The 15,736-nt window shown below is 35.0% G+C and overlaps 1 protein-coding gene across 1 annotated transcript in view; it reads left to right on the forward strand.

Moving 5' to 3' along the window:
- LOC127831004 (lim and transglutaminase domain protein ltd-1-like) overlaps positions 1 to 11,628 on the forward strand; it is a 35,822-nt gene extending 24,194 nt beyond the window's left edge. The window contains exons 9-13 of the mRNA XM_052355980.1: positions 3,136 to 3,315; positions 5,686 to 5,843; positions 6,417 to 6,539; positions 7,492 to 7,677; positions 9,498 to 11,628. Of these exons, the coding sequence (XP_052211940.1) occupies positions 3,136 to 3,315; positions 5,686 to 5,843; positions 6,417 to 6,539; positions 7,492 to 7,677; positions 9,498 to 9,542 (692 nt within the window). The 3' untranslated portion in view covers positions 9,543 to 11,628. The remainder of the gene's footprint in view (positions 1 to 3,135; positions 3,316 to 5,685; positions 5,844 to 6,416; positions 6,540 to 7,491; positions 7,678 to 9,497) is intronic.
- Positions 11,629 to 15,736: the final 4,108 nt, after the last annotated feature.

The raw sequence follows: 15,736 nt of genomic DNA on the forward strand, positions 1-15,736 counted from the left end.
TCTTTTGCTGGTTATTTTTGTGCCACAAAACATCTTTTACTGGTAATGTTCTTGTCATCAAAAATCTTTTACGTGTTATGTTCATGCCATCAAACATCTTTTGCTGGTTATGTTCCTGTCATCAAACCTCTTTTACTTGTTATGTTTATGCCATAAAACATCTTTTTACTGGTTATGTTCATGTAATCAAACATCTTTTGCTGGGTATATTCATGTCATCAAACATCTTTTACTGGTTATGCTCATGGTATGAAACATCTTTTACTGGTTATGTTCATGTCATCAAACTTCTTTTACTGGTTATGTTCATTTCATTAAACATATTTTGCTTGTTATGTTCCTGTCATAAAACATCTTTTACTTGTAATATTCATGTCATCAAACATCTTTTGCTGGTTATGCTCATGTCATCAAACATCCTTGACTGGTTATGTTCATGTCATCAAACATATTTTTTCTGATTATGTTCATGTCATCAAACATCTTTTTCTAGTTATGTTCATGTCATTCAAGATCTTTTTATGGTTATGTTCATGTCATAAAACATCTTTTACTGGTTATGTTCATGTCATAAAACATCTATTGCTGGTTATGTTCATGCCATCAAGCATCTTTTTCTGGTTATGTTCATGTCATCAAACATCTTTGGCCGGTTATTTTCATGTCGTTTAATATCTGTTGCTGGTTATGTTCATGTCATCAAACATCTTTGACTAGTAATGTTCATGTCATCAAATATCTGTTACTGGTTATGTTCATGTCCTCAAACATCGTTTACTTGTTATGTTCATGTAATCAAACATCTTTTGCTGGTTATGTTCATGTCATCAAGCATCGTTTACTGGTTATGTTCATGTCATCAAGCATCTGTTACTGGTTATGTTCGTGTAATCAAACATCGTTTACTGGTTATGTTCATGTCATCAAACATCTGTTACTGGTTATGTTCGTGTAATCAAACATGTTTTGCTTGTTATGTTCATGCCATCAAACATCTGTTACTGGTTATGTTTCGTGTAATCAAACATGTTTTGCTTGTTATGTTCATGCCATCAAACATCTGTTACTGGTTATGTTCATATAATCAAACATCTTTTACTGGATATGTTCATGCCATGAAACAACTTTTACTGCTTATGTTTATGTCATCAGACATCTGTTACTGGTTATGTTCATGTCATCAAACATCTTTTGTTAGTTATGTTCATGTCATCAAAGATCTGTAACTGGTTATGTTCATGTCATCAAACATCTTTGGTTGGTTATGTTCAAACATGTTTTGCTTGTTATGTTCATGCCATCAAACATCTTATACTGATTATGTTCATGTCATCAAACATCTTTTATTGGTTATGCTTATGTCATCAAATATCTTATACTAGTTATGTTCATGTCATCAAATATCGTTTACTGGTTATGTTTATGTCATCAAACATCTTTTGCTGGTTGTGTTCATGTCATCAAACATCGTTTACTGGTTATGTTCATGTCATCATAGATATTTTACTGGTTATTTTCATGCCATCAAACAACTTTTTCTGCTTATGTTCACGTTATCAAACATCTGTTATTGGTTATGTTCATGTCATCATACACATTTTACTGGTTATGTTCATGTCATCAAGCATCTTTTGCTGGTTATGTTCATGTCATCAAACATCTGTTACTGGTTATTTTCATATCATCAAACATCTTTTGCTGATTATGTTTATGCCATCGAATATTTTTTGCAGGTTATTTTCATACATTCAAAGATCTTTTTCTGGTTATGTTCATGTCATTGAAAATCGTTTACTGGTTATGTTCATGCCATAAAACATCGTTTACTGTTTACGTGCATGGCATCATACATCGTTTACTGTTTACGTGCATGGCATCATACATCGTTTACTGGTTATGTTCTTGTCATCAAACATATTTTACTGGTTATGTTCATTTCATCAAACATCGTTTACTGGTTATGTTAATGTCATCAAACATCGTTTACTGGTTATGTTCATGTCATCAAACATCGTTTACTGGTTATGTTAATGTCATCAAACATCTTTTGCTGGTTATGTTCATGCCATCAAATATATTTTTTCTGGTTATGTTCATGCCATCAAAGATCTTTTACTGTTTTTGTTCATTTCATCAAAAATGTATGTTGTTGTTGTGTGGTTTTTTTTCAGGATAAAAGAGAAACATCAGTAACTACCACGTTGTATGCTTTCTTAAATATTTTCAAGTACTATCTGTAACTACCGCGTTGTATGCGTTCTAAACTGTTTTCAAGTACTCATGTGATTCGAGCGATGTGTTTAGTTCACGAGGGTAACATCTGGAATCGTTGGGCCGTGTCTGGTCCCGCACTTTTGGAGTTTTTTCTTTCTTTTTTCACTACAGACGTATGCGTGTCGGCATTTTCAGGTCACAATTTCCGATATTTCGCAATGCTATTTTCATGACATTGTTCATTTTTTCTCCACTGGCTAATTTCAGGACATGGGTTAATATATCCACTGGGCTTTTTTCAGTAAATAATTTAATACATTTTGTTTTGCTTTTTTTAGCACGTGAACTAAGAAATTTTGTAAGGCTATTTTCAGTACATGATACAAAAAATCTGGCAATCCTCATTAAATTATTAAATATGTGTCGTTTGACTGTTTTTGGGATATCATTAGTTTATGTTTGTTTGTCTTTTTGACATAATAAAATATATTTCATCCGGTTATTTAAGGACGTTATTTAAGATATTATGTATATTATGTATTGCTATGTACTGAAATAAGTAATTGTATCTTCTTACCGTGTTCATGCTATTATTTAATATGGGCCGTGCTCTGTAAAAAGGGGGTTTAATGCATGTGCGTAATCGTCGTCTCAGATTAGCTTGTGCAGTCCACACAGGCTAATCAGGGACGAAACTTTCCGCTTTTATGGTATTTTTCGTTTCATGAAAGTATCTTCTTAGCAAAAATTAAGTTAAGGTAGAAAGTGTTGTTCCTGATTTAAATGTGTGGACTGCACAGGTTAATCTGGGACGACACTTAACGCACACGCATTAAACCCCCTTTTCACAGAGCGCGGCTCATATATTTATTTTGACCATGTCCATGCTATGATCCCATATGTATCATCTCGCTATTTTAGGCCAAGAGAGGAACGTATGCAACTACCACATAATTAGCACATTACCTAAGAAGCAAGTTGTCGGTGGCGTCGGTGGTATTGGCGGCGCTGGTGGTATTGGCGGCGTCGGTGGCGTTGACGGCGCTGGCCAGGCTGAGCCCCCCACACCGGAAAGGGACGAACTTGGGGAGCTAAGGGACAGTGAGTCGATATGTTATTGCAATTTTCGTGCGACTGATGGCCCAATGGGATATATGTAGATGTACTTAAAAAGTTTAAAAATAATAATCTTTCCAATTGTAAATAGATACAATTAAATTTTATTTATTTATTTACTGTTTATAGATTGTTTCAACGAACGTGAAATATACAATTAGATTACAGTTTCGCTTCGTAACGACTTCTTTATAATATCATTCAGACTTCATTTAAACGTTTTCAGTATGTTATTTGCAAACACGTATCGATTATAGCCCTCTCCAGAATATTCATATCGTAATGTGAAAGGTCATATTCATGCGACAAAAAGATGTTTTTTCCAAGATAACTGAAATACACTGTCGTAAATTGTTTTGTATTGTTCGATATGACTCAGAAAGATATATGCATAAAACAAACGTATAATACAGATAACAACATAAAACTTGAAAGCAAATTGATAAGAATTGTTCTAAAAAAGCGGGCTTAACCCATTTATGCCTAGTGGACTCTCCCATCCTTCTAAATTGGATCAATTTATTTCAAATAAGGGATGTCTAGTATATTTATTTCTATATTTAGAATATTTCTTACAGAAATTCCTTTAAGCAAACAGCGCAGACCCAGTATCATGCGGCGTCTCATCAGGGTCTACGCTGTTTGTCAATGCCTTTTTTTAGACGCCAGGCATAAATGGGTTAATGCATGTGCGTCAAGTATCGCAAAGCATAATTCCAAACATCATACTTTCATTTTTATTTTATTTTAAAGGAATTGTCTTCTTAACAAAGATCCAGTTTAGGAAAATGCGCCACCCATGTGCATAAAGCCCAGTTTTCTCAGGTTTTCATAAAACAGACAACGTCGCGTTAGTTGCTTATGATCGAGATTCCTTTTTAGACATTCCTGATCTGTTCGAGTATTGAACAAAACAGGAATGAACCCTTTCCCCCCATAAGAAGCGAAGCGACAATGGCTTTTGCAAACGGAATAAAACCAGAACAGCCTGCGAGTAATTCACAGTCAGTTCAGGTTGTATGCTGTTTGCTTCTCATTAGTATCTAAAAGTTGGAACTGAAACCTTTAAAACTTGGATTAAGTAAGAAAGGCCTTTAATAAAATTTAACTTTCTGATGGACAACAAATGCGTAAAATATGTATCTAAGTGGTAAGGGTTAAAGCTATGCACCGCTAAATTCATGTATGTTTCACAGTTCTGTTTAAGTAGTAATAATGCAATACAGTACTCTCCACTTGTAAATAGCGTAATACCGTTCTGTTCACTGATTAATCGGGTATGTTATACATTTCTGTATGATAAGAAGAGGAATGTTCACATCATGGGATAAATAATGCAATAGTTATGCATTTAAAATAAGAACTGTTTTGTTCCATGATGTTCCCATATTCGAGTCTGTTTGTGGCTTTTCAGCATTTTTACATCCCTTTTTGTTATTTCACAAACTATCTTTGTTTGAACTATCTTTGCACGTATTGTTTTTTTACTGAGAACATTTATATAAAACATGTATGTTGAACGACCAGTGCGAAAATGCCACAAAGGTAATGTATGTTACATAAAGTATGACCACCCCCTGGGCCGTGTTGGTCATAAAAAAAGATTTGCTTTTCGAACTCGCACTACTTAGCACAAAATAAATACCTTCATTGTGTTTGAAGGTCAGAATCTGAGGTAAGCCTATGGTAGAGAGCACCGAGTACGGAAAAATGTATTTTAGCCGCGCTTTGGGAAAAAGGAGCTAAATGCATGTGCATAAAGTATCATTTCAGATTAGCATGTGCGACCTTTTCCGCTTGTATGGAGTTTTTCGTTTATAGAAATGTCTTCTGAACGAAAAGCCAATCAAGACGACAAGTGTCGTCCCTGATTAGCCTATGCCGATTGCACGGGCTAATCTGTGGCGACACTTGATGTTCATGCATTATTCCTCGTTTTCCCTCATGTATATACTACTACCCAGCTATAGAAAGTTGGGTTCTGGTCTGCATTAGACAGAGTCTGGAGGAATGGAGAACCATCGCGGTTGAAAGTTATTAATGTGGTGGGCGGCAAATAAAATCTTAAGTCCATCTATGACATGAGTCGTGTTCTGAGAAAACTGGGCTTAATGCATGTGCGTAAAATGTCAGCCCAGATAAGCCTGTGCAGTCCGCACAGGCTAATCAGGGACGACACTTTCCGCGTTTATGGCATTTTTAGTTTCAAGGAAGTCCCTTCTTATCGAAAATCAAGTTTAGCCGGAAAGTGTCGTCCCTGATTAGCCTGTGCGGACTGTACAGGCTAATCTGGGACGACACTTTACGCACATGCATTAAGCCCAGTTTTCTCAGAACGCGACTCATATATTTTAGAGCTTCATCAGGCAATCGAGTCTCAGAACCTGGAGGAGCTAGAGAGGGCGGTGGACCTGGTGGAGAGCAAGGGATACGGGGGCAAGCTGCCCGGGGAGCTCAGGGAGGCAAAGGACCTCATTGCCCGCCTCAAACGGCTACAGAAACTCATACACGAGGTGATACACGGGCTGGTGGGATATTTAGGATATTCACAAAGATTCGGAAGATAAATCCGACAACTTAAAAAAAGCTGTATCGTGATATTCACAAAGAATCGAAATGAAGTATGAATAAAAGTCCTACGATTTTATTTAAAGGTTTATCTCTATTGTTCTCTCATGTAAAAGTAAAGTGAAGATTTCCGTAAATCGCCTACACAAAGTTCTGCACGAGGTAAAGCAGGGGGGGGGGGGGGACTTATCATTATGCCCACGTCTATTAATATTATAATGTACTCGTATTATTAAAATATAAACATTCTAATTATATTCTAATACAGAACACTTCTGTTGTTGCTGTTATTCATAAAACTTACTCGGGAAATAGATAATTTATGTCATGTCATATCTATAATGAGAATAAAAATATATTTACTTACGAAATAATACATTCCGCATATTTCTTAAGACACATTTTCGCATGACTTGAGTCATTGATCATTTATTTATGTATTTTATGGCCGTGAAAAGGCTAGATTAACCCTAAAATACCACTTAAACCAGGTGACTTAATTTATGTATCCTTTCAAGGTCATGACCCTAAACCAGCGGACCATATCGGAGATCCGGTCATACGCGCATCCCATAGCGGAGATCCACATCGTAATGAGGGCAACCTTGCTGTTGCTAGGCGACCCTGAGGAATCGACAAAGGTGAGTTTGGGGCTCATTTGGGAAGGTCGAGAGTCAACCCCGGGATGATGTTGTTGCTATGGGAAAAGAGAACGATGAGGTTTTAGGTCAAGGCTGGTAGAAAAGTATGGTCGTCAATGTGATACGGGTTACACTACTATTGGTTAGCAACCTGAAATGACATTACAAAGTTAAGTTGAGGGGTCATGAGGGCAAACAGAAACACTGTTGCTAGGCGACCCTGAGGAAACGACAAAGGTGACTTTAGGGCTCATTGAAGTAGGGCCTGATATCCACCGCGTGATGAGAGTAACAAATTTTTTGCTATGCAGCCTCGGGGAAGAGACCAAGGTGATGTTCGTCTGGGGCAATGGGGGGGGGGGGGGGATTCTACAGCGTTATCAGAGTTACACTGATGTTGGTAGGCAATCTGGAATAAGAGACGAATGAGAGTTTAGGGTCATTAGAGGATAAGGTGGGAAGAGATTGGAACACATCGTGCTGTTGCTTGACAAACCAGAGGAAGATACACAATAAGGTGAAACACAGATCGAGCATAGACGTTGTTTAGCGATTATGCAATACTTTCAAAAACCCAGGGTGTGCAAGGTCAAATTCCTGTTTCAGCCATCGTAATTAGATAGCCTAAAACTTTTTCTAAAATCTTAATCTAATCTAAAATCAAATGTTTAGGCTTTGCTCCATTTGTTGTCGCAAGTACAGTTAGCTAGTCACACGTGAGGTATTTTAATACATGAGATACGCTCTCAGAAAGCGTGGCTGTACGCACATTGCGTGAAGTGTTGTCCCAGATAAGCAAGTGCAGTCCACACATTCTAATCAGGGACAACCACTTCCCGCTTTTATTGTATTTCTATGCAAAGGCTTATCTGAGACGACACTGTACGCACACGCATTAAACCCATTTTCCCAGTGCGAGGCTCATTTGTATTACTTCTGAAACTCTTCGTAGGACTGGAAGAACGTCCAGGCCGTGATAGGCAAGACGGGCAAGATGTCCTTGAAGAGACGTATCCAGGAGCTCGACGTCAACAAACTCACCGCTGATATGGTCATGCGCACTAAGGCGCTGCTGAGGGACATCCGGCTGGAAGACATCGTCATCATCAGCGCGGGAGCCGCTACGTTCTTTAACTGGGTAAGTGACGTCAAGTTACTGGCGTCATTATTTATAATTTCTGTTACATCATCGTGTTTATTTTGTGACTTTCGTCACGTTTTTATGTAACCCCTGGATTTAGTATACGCCTACGCATTCTTAGCATTTTTTGTATCCTTTGTTCATTTTTTACATATATATTTCCATTATCTAGAAATCATTAGTTTTTCTTACTTTTACTTACTCCATTACTTTTCTTGTCGACCTCGCGTTTCTTACGATGACAAAGTCGTGGCGTTCCTATTCCCGGTATTTTTTTTTTTTTGAATGTGATCATTCGTATTTTAGGTCTCGCACATGTATTCAGTTGAGAAATGTAAACAATGTCTTTATATTTAAATACATGTTTATATCGTGAAACATTCCCAAGGTTACGCTTCGATCAAACTTGTGTTCACGATCCCTTACGTCGTTAAATAAAACTGTTTTTTATAATGAAAGCAATATTAATAATTGATCATTATCAATCACAACACCAATAGGTAGGTCTATATTTTTTTGATGTTTTTCACAATCAACGATTGCCTTATTTTGATGAATTTACAAGAGGACGAAAGCATGTTTGCATCGATTATCTCAATATTTATCCTTTGTATGCGTGATAAGTTTGGTTAGATGCAAAAAAATCACTAATTACCTTCATCATCTGATCATTTATTATGTTTCTTCGTTTTCTAATGATAATACATATTTTAACCTACAGTTGTATGTGTGTATCTTTGTTTCAAGTTCAATAAATGGCATAATTTCATGCCACTGAAAAACACACTAAAAACAAAAAAGTAATTAAATGTGATTAAATTACTTGATCTGTATATATTTCACGGGTAACCATCTGAGCAGATCCCCCAAAAGCCAAGTGAAAATAGATTTTGCAAACAGCATAAAACCAGAACAGCCTGCGAGTAAACTCGCAGTCTGATCAGGTTTTATTCTGTTTGCTGCTTATCAGTATCTAAGGGTTAAAACTGAAACCTTTAAAATTTGAATCCAGTAAAATAAGGTATTAAACGAAATTAAACTTCTAAGGGACTACACACGCGTCAAAATACATATCTAAGTGGGAAAGGGTAAGGATGTGATTGTAATACGGTGAGTTCATTTTTAAAGAGTACATTTGGAAATAAGCCTGTCGTAAATAGCCAGGGAAACATCGTATACGTAACGTTATCACCTTTCACAGTGTTTGCATCCCGCGAAAGTTTTATTAACATTCTCTCTTAAAAAGCGTTTGTTTACTTCCACACAGCATGGGGTTATTTTCAGACCCGGAAATTGCTTTTTTATTGCTTATGAAAATGACAGTTCAATCTGTTACTCTTGGAAAACATGACAAATTGAAACTTAAGTTTTTGTGCGTTCAGGTGAAGAACAAAAATAATACATTTAATGCAATACTCGCATGTTCAGGTTTTATGCTGTTTTCTGCTCATCAGTATCTTAGGATTGGAAATGAGGCCTTTAAAACTTGAATATAGTTAGAAAGGTCATTAATTAAATTTAACTTTCTACGGAACTAAAAATGCGTTAAAATAGGTATCTAAGTGGCCAAGGGTTAAGTGACAGCTGGATATGATAAGATGAGTGTCTATGCCGATAACAAAACTCGCCTCTCTTTTATTACTTGTTTATTGCAACAAAGTAATAACTTGAAGGTTTTACAGTTGTAGATACATTTTAGGGTACATTTCATTCAATGCCTTTCAAATAAATTTGCAAATGATTCATTGTTGCGTATCTTTAAATCATTACAAGACTCATTAGTTTCTTATATTCATTTTGCCATATTTTACTTGCAGTCAAGTGGCATAGCCGAAGAATTTGAGCAACGCGCGAAAGAGTAGGTACGTCAAAGACAATCGCAGAAAACAACAGAAAAGACGCTTGCAAAAGAAAATATGGAGTGTCAATGTTTTGTATTGGACATGGGCATATTCCGATTTCAGATGTGAATCTGTCGGTTCTTACTTTAAGTTTATTTTACGAACAATTGTACGAATTTTCGTTGATTTTGAGTAGTAATGTTACTTTAAACAAACACTGTCAAATGATCATTTTAAACGAAAGAAACCGGAATTTTCTGCATCAAACAAATATGAGCTTTGTATGCCTAAATAAAAATGGTGCAAAATGCATGTTGGTTTAGTGTCGTCCCAGATTAGCCTGTACACTCCGCACATGCTAATCAGGGACGACACTTTCCGCTGTTATGGTATATTTGTTTCAAGAAAGTCTCTTCTTAGCAAAAATCAAGTTTAGGCGGAAAGTGTCGACCCTGATAAGCTTGTTCGAACTTCTCAAGCTAATCTGGGACGACACTCTACGCACATGCAATTAACTCCCTTTTTCTAGAGCGTGGCTTAAATCGAAATTGTTCCGTCCATTTTGTTCTGTTAAGTATTAAATATACTAAATATGATTATCACATACTGACAGTGTCTTTCGTTGATCATACATTTATTGTGATGCATGTATTATATATCACCATTAAGTCATATGAACATTGACATGTACTATTGAGCAATCTTTGATCATTAAAGGTACAGGTATTACTTTTCAGCTGTTACTGAAAAGAGCAGGTGTTGAAAGCAAGTCTGTTTATGCTGCAATATTTACAATTATAATATTTATAAAATGTATACTAATACACGCGTTTAAGCAAAGTGTATGCCTTAAGCGTTTAATAATTGTTAAAATCCAAACACAGAAGTGAGGAAAAAATGAGGTATGCAGTATAACCTTGCTGTTGAGTTGATGAAATTCCCTGCATATAATAAATCGAACTGTATAATTTATACCGTGTTTATTGGTTGGGTACACAGCATATCATTATATTTACGATAATTATAAATTGAATGCGTCTTTTGCTTTTAAATAATTAAAACCATACTTGCAAGTATGTAAAAGTGAAACTTCTGTGACATCTGGACCACCAAGGCTCATGGCTTATCTAATAATTATAATTATTATGAATCCACTCTGCAATCTGCGATTAGTTTTAAATGCTTTTTCCGATACAATAGCGTTAAGTATGAATGTTTATTGTATATTTATTGTTATTTCGTGTATACCATCGGGACGTAAACCATCCACTGTTATTACTTTCATAACATATTTTTAATTGTTTTTTAATGTAACATTATTATAGCATTAAACACGAAAAACATTCGTAAAAAGTATTTTACGTGTATATAGAATTATGTAAGTTTAATAACATTTAAGGAAGCGTTTTCAATTATATTTATAACTAATGATACGTAATGATAAGCAATAGTAATATGAATTAAAAACAATCAATCGATGTCATCATGAAATGTGTTGTTTATATCTTTAAAATGCTGGTTGTAGTCTTAACCTTTCGCGCTAAGTACATGTCATTAACGTCCATATGTTCGTAAGTACTATGCCTATATTTTTATGCTTTTCTATGTTTTTGTCAGTCACGTCATCTGTCTCTCATGCTCAGCGATATAGCAACGAGCTTATTCCTCCGATCAATAAGTCAATGTTCAAGTGATATCGATTTTAAAATGTTTATATCGATTTATGATTGTGTTTATTGTTTTGTTATGGTAACACATAAACAATATCACTGTGAAAAGGTATTTATTCCAACGGAAGAAGGGAATAACATGTGATAAACTGCGAACATTCATTGCGTGTATAGTTATAAATCGCAGTGATTTTGATTTGTTCGTTAACGTTTTATGACCCGTATCAATTAAATAATGTGTAATTGTGTTTTTACTTGTCCGTACGTCCGTACTTGCCAGCACCCGTCAAAAATAGCGTATGCATTCGTATTATATGGGCACATTGATTGTTGTACAATCTTTTATTTATATTTTCTGTGGTATTTGTATACACACTAAAGCTTAAATGTATACTGTTCATGTCCTATTTTTGAATACATTATTGTATATCTTTTAACGTGTGTATTTTATGTAAACATTACAAACGAATGTAGTTATTCAAGTTCCGAACGGTGATATGGCCTTTAATGTCAACAACGAATATGTATTCAAAAGAACCGTTCAAGCTTGTCGAGCTTGTGTTATTATAAATATTCCTTTTTATTGTTTTAAAGCGAATTTAAACGCTGTCCTTTGATTTTTGACGCTCTGGCTACTTCTATTTTATGAGTGTTGTCGCCATTGACTTTGTAATTTGTGATAAGGTGAAGATTTCCATATTTTAGTTAATTGGAAAAAGAATTTCGCTTACATTGGAAAATCCTCATGGAACCATAAAGGGTGTCAAGCGATTAGACAACATGACTGTTGTCTAACCACCAACGTGTTTTCTTGTATATTAAATGTCATAAAATAGTAAACATGTTTTCCACCTTGCTTGTGAAAAAAATGTAATTACACCCACATAATCTTACGTATTTTTGTTATTTGACGCCATAAAGCAGGTAAACATGTTTACTACATCGCATATGTCAATGACATATTCATTTCATTGATCTAAAGTATTACTATTTACGAGATACAAATAAACAATTCTTACCTTACCTACATTGTACCCAGTGCTGGACAACATCTTTCGCCAGCCTAGTGAAGTGATAATTATATGCTGCAACACGTCTATGGAGAGGATGTGGCCGTGTATTATCACGTCTGCTTAGCGTAAACAAATGTCAAATGTCAGTCACGTAGTTATTACAAAAACTGTCTGACCTTTGCCCTCCTGTATGCTTTGCTACATCTTGGCCTCCTATAACAAGGGTATTCTGTACGACTTTTGTCAAAGATTTCTAAATGCTTGACACCGAACATTTAAAAAAAAACGTACAGGCATACGCTATTGTTAAGATATAAAATCAAAGTACTGAAAGTACTGGTAGGGCGATTTTGCTCAAATTGTGTGGTCGTAAAACACTATACACTGTGATGCCAACCGATCACCTTTGTTGAATAAAACAGATGAAATTAAGGAAGGGTGACAGGCTGTCAACATAATATATTATTTAGCTATTGGGGTTAAAAGTAAATGCAGCTTTTTTAAAACAAGTCATTGTCGTACGTGGCAGTTCATAACAGCGAAACGTTTGTGAACACAATGTTGATTGTTATTATTTGAACTGGTGACCTAGGTTATAACTCTGACTTAGTGTTATATGTATTAGTATCTGAGATTTCGTGAAGACAAACGTTGTCATAAGGTTTCTATACATCATGTAGATTCAATTATTATTCATATATATAAATTATTAATTTATTTGCTGGATTTTAAGGCACACCGACACAGTGTAGGTCATATAGCGACTTTATGGGAACAAAAAATAAATGTTGACAATGTTCTTCTATTAGGACGGACATATACGAGATTGTTTTGATTCCTTGGAAAAAAATAACGCAAATTAATTAGCAGCTGTGAAAGTGACAACCACAACATGTATTTCGTCTGTAAGGAAAAAGTTCAAAACTGGCATGAAAAGCATTGTCATATAAAAACTGTGTAGCGCAGAGAACATTGAGATGTTTACTTTGACAGTAACAAATGTAGCGCGTGGTAATTAAAGTGATATTATGGGCATCTTACAGTTTATAAGTGTCTATCGCAACCGTTGTTTATTTTTGGTGTTTTCACTTCATATACACTTTTATTTGTTAATGCAGCACCAACATACTAAAACAATATCCCGGAAAGAGAAAAATAATGCATTTGAATATCAACCGTACTTTCGTTTGACAACTGATCACGCATGTACAATGTGAACCTTAATTTAGTTTTAGTGCAGATTCATTTATACGACACAAAGACACAATTTTGTTGTACGGATCATTTCTGCTTACAGGACTGGGTGAGTCACGTAAAATATCGAATATAAAATATATTTTTTTAAACAACTGGTAGCAAGATGAGTTGCAGATAATTGGTCAGTAGCAACATTTTAACTTACTCTTTTGACCTGTTAATTGTTTTCAGCTCAATTCAACAGTGAAAAATGCCCATAAAATCACTTTAAATTGTTTCGCCCATATCGCGAAAGCAGTTGATTTCTTAAAACGAAAGACCATAAATGCGCTGTATCGGTTAAGTGTAGATAGTTCAGTATTGAACCGATATTTCGTCGCTGTATACACCATCCACGAGTACTGCGTGTAACTCGGGTGCTAATGCCACAGTGAAAGACGTTGCCATGGATGGAACGCGCTCATCGGAGCTATTTTGTTTGCGAAAGCAGAACCTGGATGCAAAGTGGTTTAATGTAGTAACGGACTACATTCTTCGGAATACGTATATTATGTTACCTATGGGGCGAATTGCAGTAGACAACCGCCCCAAAAAGTTAAAATAATTCTATCGCGACATTACGACATAGAACAATAAATCAAGTTTGCCGCTAACATTTTCCAATAACGTTAAATACATATCATCAACGTATATTAAAGAACTAAACCTATATATTAATATTATTGTTTGTATGCTATGGATGTTTTATTCACTCATAGGAAGAAATAGAGGGTGTTTGCATATGCGCAGGATAATTTTGTTTCAGTGATCTTTAAATAACAAAAGAGCGGAAAGCACGAACAGCGTAGAGTCGAAAGGGCGTATGTATTTAAAAGAAATATAAATATAACAAGACTATTTCCAAGCATTATATGTCCCCTACCGGCTCCAATATTGTCAGATTTTTTTAAATAAATTTTTGACATAGCAATCAGAATTTTTGACGTAGGAACAAAATAAAATGACGTGCATACTGTCCTATTGCTATCTATATATGTTTCAAGTTTCATGAACAAATATGAAAACATTTTAATGTTATCGCAGAATCCAGAAAAGTGTGGCAGACAGACTCACAGACAGACAGAAACACACAGCGAAAACCATAAGTCCCCTCCAGTGAACTTTACTGGCTAGAAAAATACTTCATCTACATGTAAAGATCCTGAAAAGAACGCCCGACCCTCTCAATGGACAGAGTGCTGAAAGTGGTACGGACTATCGATTATTTAACATAACAACAACTTCACATAATTTTATTTGTAATGTTAAGCACTTGTCACAAATAAATATAACACTCAACAAATTGTACATCATAAAATATAGCACAATTAGTAAAAACGTGGATAAATACTGTCGGTATGCCGGTGGAAAAAATAAACACTTATATTCTTTCAAAAACAAGCACATCAAAAAAGTGTGATGCTGTGATCAACAAATGGTCAAAATATGATGAATGTTTCCATTCAATTACTTGATATGGAATGGCAAGTTTGCATATGAAATATTATAAACATCGGATTACAGTATTTTACAATAATACAGTTTTGTTTACATCAAATCATGTTCTTATACCGAAATAAAACATAATAATATCTACAAACATTGGTGATCATGATGAAAACTGTAATGAATATATCGGTATTTACATTGAAAGGAACATAAAATATTCAATAACAATAAAATACATGGACTTATTGGTGTTGAAGACCGTATGATTTCATTAATGCAATCATGGGCTTGCTCCAAATATGTAGTGTTTTTTTTTTATTGAATATGGTTGTTTAAACAGTAATTGGATAAGCAACTTATGAAAGCCTACTTGAATAAGAACTATAATCTTTTTAAGACGATATTTGAAAACTTATGATAGTCTAAGTTGTTTTACCATTTGTCGATTGTGTAATAAATTAATAATGTGAAATCCCCAACCCATGTAAAAAAAATCACCCATACATAAATATGTTACAAAAATCACGAAATAATATCATGATTAAATAAAAATGAATAGCAATTTATTTCTTTGGGAAAATTATTTGCGTAGATAATAACCTGGAAAGTATTGAAGTACATCTTTCTGTGATAAGGTTATTTGAAGTAAGTCCTCGAAATTAAACAACGCTCATCAGAATATGCTTTTTATTACCGTTGCTAGTTTAGTTTAGTGAATGTTCGTTTGTTAACACTATTAATTATTCATATCACAAAAGAAAGAATACTGTGTTCAACATCACACTTTACATGAATTCTGGTTCAGCGAGTCTACTGAGCTCTTAAACATTTTAACTACTTACTCATA

The sequence above is a fragment of the Dreissena polymorpha genome, chromosome 5 (assembly GCF_020536995.1).
Source record: "Dreissena polymorpha isolate Duluth1 chromosome 5, UMN_Dpol_1.0, whole genome shotgun sequence".
In the NCBI taxonomy this organism is placed as follows: Eukaryota; Metazoa; Mollusca; class Bivalvia; order Myida; family Dreissenidae; genus Dreissena; species Dreissena polymorpha.